The 17,060-nt window shown below is 38.3% G+C and overlaps 1 protein-coding gene and 1 non-coding gene across 2 annotated transcripts in view; one reads left to right on the forward strand and one right to left on the reverse strand.

Annotated features, from left to right (window-relative positions):
* Nucleotides 1-17,060, reverse strand: part of TTC3 (tetratricopeptide repeat domain 3) — a 140,983-nt gene that overhangs the window by 91,989 nt on the left and 31,934 nt on the right. The window contains exons 12-17 of the mRNA XM_007470490.1: nucleotides 15,615-15,669; nucleotides 6,226-6,388; nucleotides 5,228-5,273; nucleotides 4,281-4,401; nucleotides 3,660-3,723; nucleotides 1,223-1,283 (exon numbers count right to left, since the gene is read on the reverse strand). Of these exons, the coding sequence (XP_007470552.1) occupies nucleotides 1,223-1,283; nucleotides 3,660-3,723; nucleotides 4,281-4,401; nucleotides 5,228-5,273; nucleotides 6,226-6,388; nucleotides 15,615-15,669 (510 nt within the window). The remainder of the gene's footprint in view (nucleotides 1-1,222; nucleotides 1,284-3,659; nucleotides 3,724-4,280; nucleotides 4,402-5,227; nucleotides 5,274-6,225; nucleotides 6,389-15,614; nucleotides 15,670-17,060) is intronic.
* On the forward strand, nucleotides 10,024-10,096 carry TRNAG-CCC (transfer RNA glycine (anticodon CCC)). The gene has a single exon. It is a non-coding gene; the product is annotated as a tRNA-Gly (tRNA).

The following is a 17,060-nucleotide window of genomic DNA, read 5'->3' on the forward strand; positions in this document are numbered from 1 at the left end:
CCGCGAAACGCAAAAAAAAAAAAAATATATATATATATATATATATATATATATACATATACATATATCAGGAAAATAAATTTATCTTTAACACAACAGGTTAAAGTTATAACTGTGCATTCAAAGAATGAGCATGTATTGGGTTTTGGCTTCCTTTTATGATGAGGGAAGCGGGGCAAGGAGGAAGACTCAGGACTTTTCTAACAAATAACGGAACAACAAAAGGCACTATGGCCTTGCTTTGTATTTAACTTTTGAGGCACCATCAAAAAACGGTCATTTTTTAAAAATAGGGCTTTACTAATTTATCTTAGTGCTTTGATATTCAAATCATTCTCCTTTAAGCACCTATCAAGGAATCAGCCTTAAGAAATGAAGAGAAAACTGAAAACTAGTGGAACTGTGGCAAAAATGGCTTTGCAGTTTCTCCAGCACCACTTTTATTGATTTCATGAATTTCTGTATCTGTTACAAGATTTAAAATTTCACTATGCAATCAATTTATACCTTTGTAGCTAATGGGGGATTAACTCTAAAGACTGGTGGCAAGAGTTCCTACTGCTAATCTGGGGGGGATGTTTGGTAGAACAAATTTTGTAAGTGGTCGGTTCATTAGTAAATCCTTGCCTATGAATATACAGATAGCCACGCCAGTGTATGCAAAGTTAAGTTCCCAGATGGCCAAGAAATTGCTAACAGCAAGTTTCTAAAGCAAGGCACTAGAGAAGGGAGTCAGAGAGAGGGGAAATAAAGCAAACAGGGAAGGAGACTAAGTTTTCACTTTATACTTATCTGAATCTTTTTTCCTCTTATGAACCTGTATTTTAAAAAATTAATACTGATATATCTCGTATTATATGACTTTTAGAAATCAGTATTAACACCCAGGATTAATACTCCTTTAGTCAAAAATGACCCTCTCCTAATAAAGACATGCCATGCTATTTGAAAGGGATTTTTAGTACTTATCATAGTACACATATGTAAAGGTAGCTACTACTAGAAAGAGATTTAATTTTCTTTTTTTCTTTTTTCTTGGGAGGAGGGCATTACAGAAACGAAACAAAACAAACAAAAAACTCTTACATTGATATGGGAACATATATATATGTATAACTGACTCACTCTGTTATAAAGCAGAAACTAACACACCATTGTAAAGCAATTATACCCCAATAAAGATGTTAAAAAAAAAAAAAACTCTTACATTAAAAAAACATACCTGAACTTCTCCAATTCATTGTTTCGGGATTTTTGTTTTCCTTTATATTTTGGAGGCTGACCTGTGAATACAAAAGTATTTGTTCCTGAAATCTGTACATAAAAATCTACAAGCTTGAAAGTAAAACATTTTTTAAAAATGTAAATTGGAATAAGAAAGCAAAGGAGGCAACACTGTATGTGAGTCTAACTATAAACAGGTAAGCTAAAAAAAAGAAGCTACTGATGTTTCTCTATGTATGCTATAAAATTATTATAAAGATAAATTATAATGATGATTATCATTTAGTCCTATAGTAGATATAGAAGAGATACAGGTGTAGTTCCTGTTCTCAGGTAGTTTACAATCAGATGGGAAGAAAAGACAGTCACTTCACCAATTAAATAACAATCCCCATTAAGAAGAAAAGAAGATGCAGTTACTGAAATATTAATTCCATAGTAACTGCTCTTGTAACTCCTAGAAGGGAAAAATCACTTAAGCTGGAGTGGCTGGGAAACACCTTAGTGGGGATGCAGCATTTGTATTTAGTTTTAAGGAACAAGTAGGATTTGCAAAGAATGGGCCAAATGAAGTTTTATTTTAAGAAACACTAAGTAAACCTGTGTGACTGGGCGAGTTAAGTAAGGACAGGTTGAAAGGGGCTGCAAGCCCGGCAGGTTGGCATGAGTGTTTACAGGCCCAAGGCTTCTGACTCCCCAGCTCTGCGAGCTCAGCCTTTATCCCACTGAAAGAAGGAGAGAGCCACTGTACACTTTGGGGCAGGGGAGTCACACGTGCAAAGTTGTGTAGAAGAGAGCACAGCAATAGGGACTGGGTGTCTCTGATGGAAGCTTTGGGAGAGATGGCAGAGGCAAGTCAGAGCCTATGTATTAGGGAGGGGATGAGAGACTGAGCTCTGATGGCCTCAGAAAACAAAGAGGCTTCTAGGAAGAAAGAAGAGTTCTAGTTTGATTTCTACTGTGTGACCTAGGGCAAAACTATTTAATATAACCCTGGGACCTCGATTTCTTTGACTGAATATAGATGCGGAAGTATGGATGGTATTTAAATTGTTTAAATGTGCTATCTGGTAATAATGGTCTAAGAAATACAAATAAATTAAAAGCTATCTTCGGGCTTCCCTGGTGGCGCAGTGGTTGAGAGTCCGCCTGCCGATGCAGGGGACGCGGGTTCGTGCCCCAGTCTGGGAGGATCCCACATGCCACGGAGCAGCTGGGCCCGTGAGCCATGGCCACTGAGCCTGCACGTCCGGAGCGAGAGGCCACAACAGTGAGAGGCCCACGTACCGCAAAAAAAAAAAAAAAAAAAAAAAGCTATTTTCAAAAAAACAGTTTTACTGTCAAAGATTTTTCACCTGCTATAAAGTCACATCAGGTAAGACAAACACCTGCGTTTCCCCCTCTTTGTAACTGTGCTGAAGTGCTAACCAGTAGTTAAGTGGTTGGATACGCAGCACTGGAGCCTAAGAGAAGACAGAGCTGCAGGAAGTAAAAGACAGAAATGGCTGCCAGAAGTAAAAACACTGAAAAAAATAAACAAATGAACCAAAAAACAGGTGGAAGGAAAAGAGAGCAACAGGATCACTAACTAGAAGGTCAACAATCTCACCACAATAACTCTGAATGGAGCACATGAAAGCTTGAGGTAAGTAACCTGTGTGTAACAATAACTTTGAGTTGCTGAATTCTCTCAAATTCTGTTTTAAAAGGCAGAGAAGAATAACCCACTTAGAATGATTTCTCTCAAAAGCTGGGAGTATAAACGGAGACTGAGAAAAAAACGAGGCATGAGTGTCCACTTCTCTGGAACCCTTCATTTCCCAAAGATGCCAAGTAGACAAGGTCTGGCTGTGTGTCTGCGTATTTTCTAGATGCATAAATAAACATATGCACTGAGCACATACAATTTAAACTAGTATTAGGCTAAAGCATCCATTCTCAACAGGGGTGACATCACCCACAAGAAAGTAGTAACTGGTTATTGGAAGATGAAAAAAATCCGTTTTTATATATAAAGCACACATGTACATACAGTATATAAACAGATAAACAGTATCTGTGATATTAAAGTTTCACGAGGGGAGGGTAATTAGGGGGAAAGAGAGTCTAAAAAGGCTCTGGGAGCAGGGGGTAGATGATGAAATAAAAGTTGAGAAACACTGGCCTAGTGGAAATTAGGTAGCAGACCAGAAAGAGTGCCATTTTTCTTCTCCATCCCTTTATTCGGTTTTCCAAAATTAAATTTATTAAACAATATGAAAAGACTGAGCATTGATTTCAAATAAACATTCAATGTTTTCTCGACACAGAAGCATTGTAAAGTAAAAGGAGAATAATAGCAAATATAAGTGAGGCTTGTGAGAATTTTAGGGCATGGAAGTTGAGGCAACACTACGCTATTTCAGCAACAATTTACATATGGGAAAAAGACTCACTTGATGGTGGCAGAAATTCAGGATGACAGTCACAATCATCTACCTTCAAAGCTTCATCTGCCACCTACCATGAAGATAAAATTAGTGCCACTTTCAAAAAAATACAGCCATGAAAAATTCAATAGCTAAATAATAAAACTGAGTAGCAAAGAATTTATCCAAGTGCCTAAAATACTCAGCTTTACCAAATGAATAAACAAACTGATAACTACTGAACAATAAATACTGAATTAATACTATCACATCTTTCCTTATTCTCCTCTCCCTAACTGAATACAGCTTCTTTGAGACTTTCATTATTAACAACAGAAAGACTTTACAGCAGGTTGGGAAAGTTCCCTTCAATGCGTACTACATATCTAACCCGAAAACACCAATTCCCTTTTTTCCCCTCAAACCCTGGAAAGAAATATAAATGTGAACTTGGTGATACGTGCTGAGCTTTGAGTACACTACAGTTCAGGAAAACTCAGACACAGGTCATCTGGGACACTGATCACAGAGCCAGGCTATAGGCTTAGGGGTGCATATTGGTTTCCATTATCACAAAAATATTATTGTAAAAATATAAGACTACCTATACTTGAAATAACTCTAATTTTAGGTTTTAACTGAGCTTACCTTTGGATTCTGATTACCACCGTTTGCCATTTCGTGCTTAGTTTTTCTGGAATTCTTTTCAGTCTCCACAAAGTTAAGTGAAGCACTAAATGCAGGTGCTGATAAACTAGGTATGTAGGCCCTGAGTGGTAATAAAAGAAATAATCATTTTTAAAAAATTATTTTAAAAAAATTATCCTTCAAACAAAGAGGTTTCAGCAAGTATAGCCTTTTTACCTTGAAAGCAAGGTAATACTGTTTCAAAAAGAATCTCTACCTGTGAGATTGGGTTTCATACATAAATATTACTTTAAATTTGGATTAAAAACTCCAAATAGATTAAGAACAGTTCAAGAAATGTATTCTGGTTTCTAATTTTAAAATAAGTTAAGTCTCCCTGTTATAAATTTAACAGCTTCAATATCTTAGGCATTTAAGCATGTGGGAAAAGCTTAATCTATTTTAACTGCCAAGTGAAAAACGTAGAATCCTGGCTGCTATTTGTTTTCTTATGAGCACACTCAAGTCTATCTGCTGCCTATTTCTAACAGAAGTGTGTTAGCCTTTGAAAGGTATCAGGAGGCTGGAAGCAGATGTTTCCAGGACAGAGGTGAGGGGTAAAAGGCACAGAGTGAGCCCCGCTCTCTGCTGCCAGGAACCTCGGGGCTAAACTGGTGCCATTCAAGCGCAGTAACATCCAATTAACATTTCACGCCTCTTCTCCCATAGGCTTAGGTTATGGATCTCCGATATATACATATGCAAAGAGTTCAGCCAAACAGTAAGCAAAACCAATCAGGCAAATCACAGGTCGCCTGATCTTACAAACACTTTAAAAACCTCTTCTCATCCTTTCATCTCCAATTTTATTGTGGTTGCTATTATCTACTAAAGCAACAAACAGCAATTCTGAAACTCACAGAGCAAAACCATTCCAAGTAACAGCTACCGATCTGATATTAACTCACCTGCTTTCATAGAAGGCTTTAATTGGATTCCTAGTTGGTGTTCGACCTACAAAAACGAATCACACACACACATAGTAATCAGTGGACTGGCAACACATACTTTAAAAGATTTTCACATTTCTTTTAAGCTGACAGTAAGAATATCAAACTTAGGGAACTGAAAAATAAACCTAAACAATTTTACACTTCTAGATGTTTTTAGTTTTAGAATGATGTCAACAAAATGTTACACAAACCTTATTTGACATCTCATTATCATGTGATCATTGACTAGATGCAGCAATATATAAATCTCAATCAGAGACAGTACCTGTCTTCAAGGAGCTCACAATCTTATAATCATGTTCTGTTGGATGACAACATCTGCTAGTGAAATAGGACTGCTCACCTCAGCTTCATAAGACACTAACTACCCAAAGAAGAAATAACAGGAAAGATCTATATGCTAAAAGCATAGAGTGAAAGCATTCAGGTACTGGGAAAGCAAAACGACTTAGGAGAGAAAACAAGGGTAAAATGAAAATCTGGAATTCCTAGCCTGCACACTAATTTATGATGTACCTATGTATATACATACATTCAGCATGCTACAGAATTAGCCACAAACTTGGTGCAAAAACATCAAACAACTCTATTGAAGGGCATTTTCTTTAGGAAATAAGTAAAATAATGGAGGAAAAAATCTTAAACTTTGTTTCAAAAGGCTTTACTTCATTCAAAATTTCAAGAAAGTATATTTTTCTACAGAAGAATAAATAATAATTTGTTGCTGTTCCAAATAAAAAGTACAAATCATTTATTATTACCTATTGGAATACAATACTAACAAAATTCTACATGAATAGAAATGAAAAACTTAACTGAGTTAACCGAAATAACATAAAGGAAGTACAAATCATCTGAGAATTGATTTATGGTCCTCCATTAATCCAAGAAACCCACCTTCAAAAGTTTTAAAGGGAATTCGACTGTAACCAAAAGAATCTTAGGTGAAATACCTTGCAGGTCTTCTATTTGTTTTTGTAACTTTACATGCTGCTGAATCAGATCCTTGATTCCCTCAGGGTCATTTTTACAGAGTTTTTGAGCTTTTATGTTTGCTTGCAGGGCCCAGTCATATTCCCCCAGCATAGAAAGAGCAGCACAATAACGATAATGACCCTGTTCCAAAAAGATAAATTCAATTTTTTCTCAAAAATATGCTTAAGTTCAAGAAAATAGATAAGGAAAAAATATTTTGCTTGAAAACTGATTAGTTACTTAAAATGTTACATTAGGATCCTATTAATAAAATAAATAAATAAAAATGTTAACACCTCTCAGGAAATAAAGTCACCTAAATGAGTTAAATGAAAAGCTACGAATAGTATTCATAATTTTTAACAACTGACTAGAGATCAGTGTTTCTGCTTAAGAGATTTTTGTACCCCCCCCAAAGAAAATAATTCAACCTTTACTGTATGTAAGAAAGAAATACATTATTCTTATGCCAAATTAAGTATAAAAATGATGCATTATAAATAACTTAATTTTTTTCAAAATACTTTTAGGCAGTAATAGTCTCTAAGTCATTACACGCCCTACACTTCTGAAGTCAAAAGAGTTTTAGAGCTGGGAGGAACAATCAGCCTGTGCAGTAGTTTTCCAACCCTGCTGAAGAGCATGGGCACAGATAAGGGGTGCATCTATTAATTCCATCTTTCTTAATCAGCTTTTAATTATTTTACCTCTAAGTATAGAGTTCTTGGCTTTAAGAAAAGATCCGAAAACCACTCATTTACTCTTAATTCCAATGATCAGGTTGTTTGTTTTGTTGCTATAGAACCATAGTCCTGGCTGGTCTCATTTATGCATTTTGGGAAATCTATATCAAGCATGAACATTTTAATCTAGAAAGCTAATATTACCAAACCTGGGGCTAACTCAGCCAACCCCTCCTGTAGCTACTCCCAAACCAAACTCCCATTTTAGGCACAGTATCTCCATTTAAGAAGTGATTTACAAGTGACAGAGGCTAGAAACTGGCCTAATGCCACATTTATTTAGAGACAAACCAAAGAACTTGTATCTTAGGACTCCAGGTCCAGAGCTCTTTCCTCTTTACTACACATTTTACAAAGAACATTCAGATTCTACGAGAAAATATGAAATCAGAAATAAGTGATCCTTTTAAGAAAGATGCGACTTTCACTAAAAGAAGCCAGAAACAACAAAAGGACCTCTGTTTATGCAGGTTCAGAGCATACATAATCCTACTCTGGTGCACCAACCCAACCTGTTCCGGGGCATTTCTTAGCCAGGCTCTTTAGGCTCAGATCAAAGATCCCAATTCAGATTGCATTTGGTTAAACTCTGTTTTTCCTCCAAAGGCATAAGATAAAGAGTTCTCACAGATACGCTACAGGACCAAAATTCTATCCACTAAGCATATATCAACTTCAAAGTTTAAATAACTGCCTTAAAAAAATCACAGCATAGGAAATTATGAGAGATTATAAACCTTATAAACCTGCTAAATTTGTAAAAAAACGCTTCATTTCTTTCTCTTTTCCACTCACCTTTCTCATCTTTTACTGGGTCCTTTTCCCTAAACTCAGTAAAACCCAGTGTAACTTCTATCAGTTGAGAAAGGAGTTTATTCAGATCTCTCTGCTGAAGTTGTCTGAATGAAGCTTAAATTAAAGGTATCTCAGAAAGTTTCTTGAACCCAATTACACAGAAAGTTTTGCTCTTCTCTGACATTATCTCATTTTCTATCACATATACAGTTCATCTGACTAGCATCCCCTCCTCTTGTGAGCCATCATGTCCCTACTCCACACAGTAATGACCCCACTAGTGCCCCCGGCTCAACAATGGCTGGCAGGGTAGAAGCATAGCTGTGACCCAGGAGACTGGTCAATCCAAATGCACCACTTCCCAGGTCACAGTAATTGATCTACAGGTGGGCACATGGCTCAACCAGGATCAGTCTGAGGCATTCCACAGTCATACTACATAAATACTAACAGAGGCTCTCTCTCCACTAGAATAAACAGTTACTAGGATATCAGTTATTAGGGTATGACTTTTACAAAATGAAGCCAAGAGAGCCTATGCTCTAATTACCACTTGTGGTCAAGACGGAGTAACAGGGATTGGATATACCCTCTTGCTTAAAACAAACGAGGACAAAATACATGAAACGAAGGTTTGCAAGACACTGGATATCAGGCAACAAAAGAGAGTGATCCCTGAGAGATGAGAAACATAGAAAGCCCTATGATTGCTCCAGCTTACTTAAGGAGAGATTCTAAGCTATAGCACAGGGAGAAGGAACCCAGGGAGAGACCACAGTCTCAGTGAAGACAGAGCCAGGAGTCCAGGAAAGCCAAGGCAGCTCAAGTTCACAGGGCAGAGGGCCAGAGAGGAGATACTCCAGAGATCTTCAGAGGGCCTCCCTCGAGTCTTCAGATGAGTATCAATCAGTACATGAGTGCGGGGCAATTACCCGAGCCAGGGAAAGAACCACTTGAAAGACTAAAAGGGAACAGTAGTCAGCACTGACACAGGGCAAGGAATAATTCCTGTTCCCACTGACCAATGCGGAAAACATCGTAATTCATGGAGTATTAAGTACTCAAAAGAGTTTTGCCTCAGTTGTGCAGAAAAAATTTGCCCTAGACCAAATACCACTATGATATCACCCAACAAAGCTTAAAACAACACTCCAGAGAATCTGTTTCCAAGTAACTTTAATGCATCCCAAAACTCAAAAGTATTTACAGAAATACAAAAATATTAGTACCAAACAAGGTAAAATTCACAATCTCTGGCAACCAGTCAAAAACTACTAGGTATGCAAAGACGGAAAATGTGATCTATATTGAAGAGAAAAAAAATCAATCAGTTGAAAACAATCCAGAAATGACACAGATGATAGAATTAGTAGACAAGGACATTAAAACAGTTATAAATATATTTCATATGTTCCAGAAGCTAAGGGAAAAACTGAACATATTAAGAAAAGACATGAAATATATAAGAAATACTCAAACTGAAATTCTAGAGGTGACTGCTAAAGCATTTAGATGAAAAATAAATTAGATGGAAATAAAGGCAGATTAGACATAGCAGAAGAAAAAGACCAGTCAATGTGAGGACAGAGCAATAGAATCTAGGTAAAATGAAACAGAGCAAAAAGAGAAAAAAGATTAAAAACGATGCTAACAGGGAAGCACCACTGAGAAACAGAAAAATGTGTACAGATCTGGATCTGACCATGCCTGAAGCTGACCCCCTAGACTTTTCAATTACACGAACCAATAAATTCCCTCTTCTACTTATGAGTTAGGTTTTGTCACTCCCAAACAAAAGAATTCTAATATACTCCTCAATATTAAAAAGTTCTTGAGGACATTTGTGAGGCTACTGGTTTGTATCCTGTATAACATCAAAAGATAATGCACTTGGAAATGTCAATATCTGTTGACTATACTGTAAAAATTCTCACTCTTTGGGATACAATGACTCACCCTCTCTTAAGCCTAAAAGTACATGTAGGACTTATATAATATTGTAAATCAGTATACCTCAATAAAAAAAATAATGAAAATAAAAAATAAATCATTTAAAAAATTAAAGTATGTCTATGACAGCTGACATTGTACCAGTCTTCTCTACCTGGAAAGAAGGAAGACAGAATGGTCCAGCCTCACACAGAAATCTACAGAGTACCTTCCTATACAGGCTTATATCCTAGAGGAATGACTCAATAGACTCAGATTCACAAAAGAACTCATAAAAGAATGGGGACTTCCCTGGTGGTCCAGTGGTTAAGACTCTGCACTCCCAATGCAGGGGGCCCAGGTTAGATCCCTGGTCAGGGAACTATATCCCGCATGCCACAACTAAAGATCCCATGTGCCACAACTAAAGATCCCATGTGCCACAACTAAGACCCAATGCAGGCAAATTAATTATTTATTTTAAAATGTCTATTTAAAAATTAAAAAATAAAAATAAATAAAAGTAAAGAATGCATCTTGCACAGTCTACTTTTGTTTTTGAAGTTCAAAATATCCTTCAGTGAGCATTCCTTTCTGGTAAAATAAAATGATAAATGACCTCAATATATAGTTACCAAATTTTCTGAATACTTACTAAGAGCTGTGTTTTTGATCTACACAAATACTTTTGCAACCATCAAAAAAATCCCAATTAAAAAAAATGAGTGAACCTGCATAAATATAGTCAACTGATCTTTGACAAAGGACAAAGGCCATACAATGGAGCAAAGACAGTCTTTTCAACAAATGATACTGGAAGTGGACATCTACATGCAAAGAAACGAATCCAGGGACTTCCTTGGTGGTCCAGTGGTAAGGAATCCGCCTTCCAGTGCAGTGGACACAGGTGTGATCCCTGGTTGAGGAACTAAGACCCCACATGCCGCGGGGCAACTAAGCCTGCATGCCGCAACTACTGAGCTTGCACGCCTCAACTAGAGAGAGAAAACCCACACGCCACAACTAGAGAGAAGCCCACACGCTGCAACGAAGAGCCCACATGCCACAACAAAGACCCAACACAGCCAAAAATAAAAATTAATTAGTTAACTAATTTAAAAAATGAATCCAGACCTAAAGCCCTCGACAAAAATTAACTCAACATAGATCACAGACATAAAACTCCTAGAGGATAGCATAGAGGAAAACCTAGATGATCTTGGGTATGGTGATGACTTTTTAAATACATCAAAGGCATAATCCATGAAAGAAATCATTGATAAGCTAGACTTAATTAAAATTAAAACGTATGCTCTGTGAAAGAAATGTAAAGAAAATGAGAAGGCAAGCCCCAGTCCAGGAGAAAATATTTGCAAAACATACACCTGATAAAGGACTGTTATCCAAAATATACAAAGAACTCTTAAAACTCAACACTAAGAAAACAACCAATTAAAAAATGAACCATGGGCTTCCCTGGTGGCGCAGTGGTTGAGAGTCCGCCTGCCGATGCAGGGGACACGGGTTCGTGCCCCAGTCCGGGAAGATCCCACATGCCGCGGAGCGGCTGGGCCCATGAGCTATTGCCGCTGAGCCTGCGCGTCCGGAGCCTGTGCTCCGCAACGGGAGAGGCCACAATAGTGGGAGGCCCGCGTACCACAAAAAAAAACAAAATGAACCAAAGACCTTAACAGACACCTCATCAAAGAAGATACACAGAACTTCCCTGGTGGCGCAGTGGATAAGAACCCACCTGCCAATGCAGGGGACATGGGTTTGATCCCCGGTCCAGGAATATCCCACATGCCTCGTGTGCCACAACTACTGAGCCTGCGTGCCAGGCTCCACAACGAGAAGCCACCGCAAGGAGAAGCCCATGAACCACAACAAAGTGCAGCCCTCACTTGCCACAACTAGAGAAAGCCCACACGCAGCAACGAAGACCCAATGCGGCCAAAAAAATTTTTTTTAATTTAAAAAGAAAGAAAAGATACACAGTGGCAAATAAGCATATGAAAAGATGCTCCACATCATATGTCATCTGGGAAATGCAAATTAAAACAATAAGATACCACTACACATCTATTAGAACAGCCAAGGGCTTCCCTGGTGGCACAGTGATTAAGAATCCGCCTGCCAATGCAGGGGACACGGGTTCAAGCCCTGGTCCGGGAAGATCCCACATACCGCGGAGCAACTAAGCCCATGCGCCACAACTACTGAGCCTGTGCTCTAGAGCCCTTGAGCCACAACTACTGAAGCCCATGCGCCTAGGGCCTGTGATCTGCAACAAGAGAAGCCACCGCAATGAGAAGCCCATGCACTGCAACGAAGAGTAGCCCCTGCTCGCCGCCTAGAGAAAAGCCCTCGCGCAGCAATGAAGACCCAACGCAGCCAAAAATAAATTAATTAATTAAATTAAAAAAAAAAAAAAGAACAGCCAAAATTCAGGACACTGACAATGCCAAATGTTGGCAGGATGTGGAGCAACAGGAACTCTCATTCAGTGCTGGTGGAAGAGCAAATGGTGTAGCCACTTTGGAAGGTTTGGCGGTTTCCTAAAAAACTAAACATATTCTTATCATATGATCCAGCAACCGCACTCCTTGGTATTTACCCAAAGGAGTTGAAAATGTATGTCCACACAAAAACCTGCACATAGGTGTTTATAGCAGCTTTATTCATAACTGCCAAACCTTGGAAACAATCAAGATGTCCTTCAGTAGGTGAATGTATAAACAAACTGTAGTATATCCAGACAATGTAATATTTTTCAGTGCTAAAAAGAAATAGCTAGCAAGCCATGAAAAGACATGCAGGAACCTTAACTGCATATTACTAAGTGAAAGAAGCCAATCTGAGAAGGCTATACATTGTATGATTCCAACTATAGGACATTCTGGAAAAGGTAAAACTATGGAGACAGTAAAAAGATCAACGGTTGCCAGGAGTTTGGGGGGAAGGATGAATCAGAGCATGTCAGGGCAGTGAAAATACTCTGTATGAACCATAATGGTGGAATACATGTCATTATACATTTATCCAAACCCATAAAACATGGAACACTTAGGGAGTGAACCCTAAGACAAACTATGGACTTTGGGTGATTATGATGCGTCCACGTAGGTTCATCAGTTTTCACAAATGTATAGCCCTGTTGGGGGATGCTGATAATGGGGGAGACTATGCAAGCATGGGGCCAGGGAATTTACAGGAAATCTCTGGACCTTCCTCTTAATTTTGCTGTGAACCTAAAACTGCTCTGAAGAAAATAAAGTCTTAAAAAAAAAAGTGAATATTTTATGTTTGATAAGTTAAGCCAGGAATAAACATTTTACATAAAGTCCTCAATGTAATTAAGAAAGTTTTGAATATAAGATATATGAAAGATAGCATATGTATTGTATATATCTAATGGACGTTTCGAAAGAATAAACTGGGAGGGAGGCAATATTCAAATGATTAAGGGTGAAAATTTTACAGAAATGCTGAAAGACATGAATCCTTGGATTTTAGAAGCCAAGCTATCCCAATTACGATGAATTTAAAGAAAATTCCTCAGACACATTGCGATGAAATTGCCAAACGTTAAAGACAGCGAGAAGATCTTTAAAACACCCAGGAAAAGAAAAGATTACTTACAAAGGAAAAAGAGCAGACTTGTCAACAGTGGCAAAATTAGTCAAAAGAACGTAGACTCAAACATCTGCAAAGAATATTATACCCTGCTGAATTATTATTTAAAAACTGGGATAAAATAAAGCCATTTAAAAAAAACAAAAAAAGAAAGTTTTAGTATACTTTTTCTAAGTTGATAATAGATTGAAATAGCAAAAGTTATCCCTGGAAAACCAGTATCATGGTCTAGGTTTCAGTATTATGAACTCTATCATCCATTCGTTCTGTAAATTAATTTATACGGCACCTGCCAAATGATCAGCAGAGATTATGTTTCAAGTACAACAGCAACTCACAATGAAAATGGCAACAAGCTCACCACCTTCAAACAGAAGCATATCCAGTGCTGGATTCTCAATTCAATTTTGTCTTTTACTTGCAATGACACCTTGTTAAAAGTCACTTTACCCTTCTGGGACTCAATTTCTTCATCTATAACTGAGGCATTTAAAAGTGACTCCAATATTTGGAGGCAGAAGTCCACCTGGAGAATTTTATAATCCCCAGACTCTAATACACTCCTAGGCCATCTGAATCACAATTTGGGGGCTCTGAAATTCTATGATCCTATTCACTCTGGCTTATAAACTAATATGTAAACACTTTTTAAGATCTATAAATATTGGTAAGCCAGTTAACACATTTCAACCCATTCATTCAACTCATTTACTAAATCAACAAATACTGACTATGAGTGCTTACTATGTGCCAGGCAGCCCGTCAGGCAGTCCAGATTCAGAAGTCAACCAACCAACCAAAAAAACCTGTCCTCAGGGAGCTCACAATGTATTGGAGCACACACAAAAAAACAACACAACTTAAATAACATATATCATATGTTCAATAATGATAAACACTAAGAGGAAAAAAAAGTAAAGCAAAGAAAAATAGCAAATGTCTAGGAAGGGGCAGGTTTTACATTTTAGTAATGTGGTCAGGGAAGGTTTCACTGAGAAGAGAACTTTCAGTGAACAATGAAAGGAAATAAGAGAGCTAGCTCAGGCTCAGGGGAAAGGCACTCTAATTCTAGGCAGAGGGAAGATCAAGTACAGACTAGGAGTGGACCTGGCATGTGTAAGAACAGCGAGGAGGCCAACGGGCCAACAGAGTGGACAAGGGAGAGAGCAGCAGGAGTGAGGTGGGAGAAATAACGGGTGTTAAAGACAGGGGGCTGGTCAGATAGATCCTAGTAATAACTTTGATCAAGAGAAAGAACCATACTCATCCACTGCAGGTTATCTGCAGTTCTGTGCCATTAAAACAATACCACAGTGACCAATCTTGTACATCTCACCAGGTGCACATATGCAAGAATGCTTGTGGGGTACACACCCTTGGAATCAATCACGGCATACGCACATTGTAGTGCTCTCCGAGTTGGCTGTGACAAATTCACACCCCACTGGTTTATTGAGAGTTCCTGTTAATAAACACACTACTGATATTCAGGACTATCGATCTCTAACTTTTGCTCATCTGAAGGACTCAATATCACATTGTTTTTCACTTGTGGGTGTACATGTGGGTCTACTTGGAGGCTATTAGGCTCTATTAGGTTTCTATCTCTTTACAGTTTTAATTACTAGGAAACAGAATATACCTTTTTCTATCACCCATTCAGGTTTCCTCATCTCTGAAATGCTTGTTTATTTCATTGGCCTGTTTTCTACTGGGTTTCTTATTTATCTTTGTTCTTTGCATATTCTGAATATAAATCCTATCAGTTGTATATATTCTATATATGACACACTATCTCCTCCCAAATTATTTCCTTCATGGTGTCCTGAAATACAGAAATTTTTAAGTTTGAGATAGTCGAATTCATCAGAGTTTTTTCCTTCACTGACCTGTGCATGTATGTTATATAAGAAATCCTTTCCCAGCTCAAGGCTATAAAGCTAGTCTCCTACAGCTCCTTCTGGGTTTTAAGTCTCATTTTCCACAGCCAGGTCCTTAACCCATCCAGAACTTGTGATGCTGTCACCTCAACCATAAGGGATGCTCACGATCCCTAGGGGCTGCTGTCCTCCTCAGACACAGGTGGCCCTTACTGCTGGGCTGCCTCTCCTCTCTGATCGTGGAAATGATGATTCCCCTGCCACATTCCTGAGCTCTGCATAATTTTATCCAGCATTTTTACATACAGATTTACATTCTGTAAACAGATTTTTCACAAAGTTGTACAGCACTATTTGTCCAATGTAAATAAGAAAGAAACCTACCTTTGTCCAGTTGTTCTTCAGAATAATAGCTCTCTTTCCATCACCAAGTGCATTTCTAAAAAAAAGGAAGAAATATTCAAACTAAAGGCATTATATATTGTATATCTATTTAGACTATAATTTTCCATATATAATCTAGTTTTTAATTTTTTTAATCCACGTAATATGTGTCCATTATAGGAAATTTGGAAAATACAGAAAAGTAAAACAAAGGGAAAAAGTCACCCAGAGCCACAATCACAATTACCCAGGAACAGCTACTTTTAATATTCCAGAGTACTTCCTGCACACAACTATTTACATCTTACCTATGCTAACTTCTTGTTATTCTTTGTACGGTTATTTTTGGTACTATTTTTGCAAGTCAGCAAGACTTCTGATCTCGGAAAAATAAAACTTCCAGATCTTTCACACAACACATCGGCTAAGCTATAGTGGACAGAGCATGAAAGTTGGGATGTGAGATGGGGATTAAGTCCAACTCCATCACTAATTCTCACTGAGGCTATTAAGAAGTTATTAACCTCTCTGGGGCCACTTTCCCCTCTGTAAAATGAGGCTAATAACTGTGTTCTTCCTGTTTTCAGATACTATGCTAAAGCACAGTGCTTTGTAAACTGTCAAGTACTAAGGTCTAACACCCAGTCTCAGTTTCCTGGCTTCCTTACATTCAATGACCTCCTCCTCTACCCCAGCTCAGCCTCCCACGACCGCCCTCCCAGGGAACTTTATCACCACTCAAAACTGTTCAAAGCCCAAAATCACCAATTCAGGCATCCCACTCTTTGCCCCATAACCTAGCTCCTTCTATCTTACTTGTTCAACTATTCCTACTATCTCCTCAGGGTGCCCAAAGCACTGACGTACCCACTTTCTCTTTTTTTTTTTAACTTCCTTATTTATCTAGCTTAAGATTCGTTGGTTCATCATTGCATATTCCCATGCATACAACTTCTTTATACTTCTTTGTCCCTATGTTTACATCTTGCTCTATGGCAAAACCCGACACTGGATCAACCCTGCTTCCTGCTTTCTCCATGACTACATCTAGGGAGCCAAGTACTGCTGGAGAAAATTACACAGCAGAGCACACAGGCAGCACTACTACTCAGGATTCCAACAACCCAGAGGGGCCTTCAACATTGTTAACCAATTATTTCAGACCACATCATTCTCTAACTCTGTAAAATGATCCTTTCAAATCTTACGCCCTTTCCTCAAACTTCCAACTCCCCTTTTTCTCAGCAGATGAGCTCTGCTTCTATTTCAATGAGTAAAGTGGAGACGTCAAAAAGAACTCTCTCAATTTTCTACAACCAAACTTAAAGACAAACCCACATCTGGCCCTGCCTTTTCTCTTTCACAATAAAAGTGTCTTCTTCTGGGCTTCCCTGATGGCGCAGTGGTTGAGAGTCCGCCTGCCGATGCGGGGGACACGGGTTCGTG

The sequence above is a fragment of the Lipotes vexillifer genome, unplaced genomic scaffold, assembly GCF_000442215.2.
Source record: "Lipotes vexillifer unplaced genomic scaffold, Lipotes_vexillifer_v1.1 scaffold402, whole genome shotgun sequence".
Classification (NCBI taxonomy): Eukaryota; Metazoa; Chordata; class Mammalia; order Artiodactyla; family Lipotidae; genus Lipotes; species Lipotes vexillifer.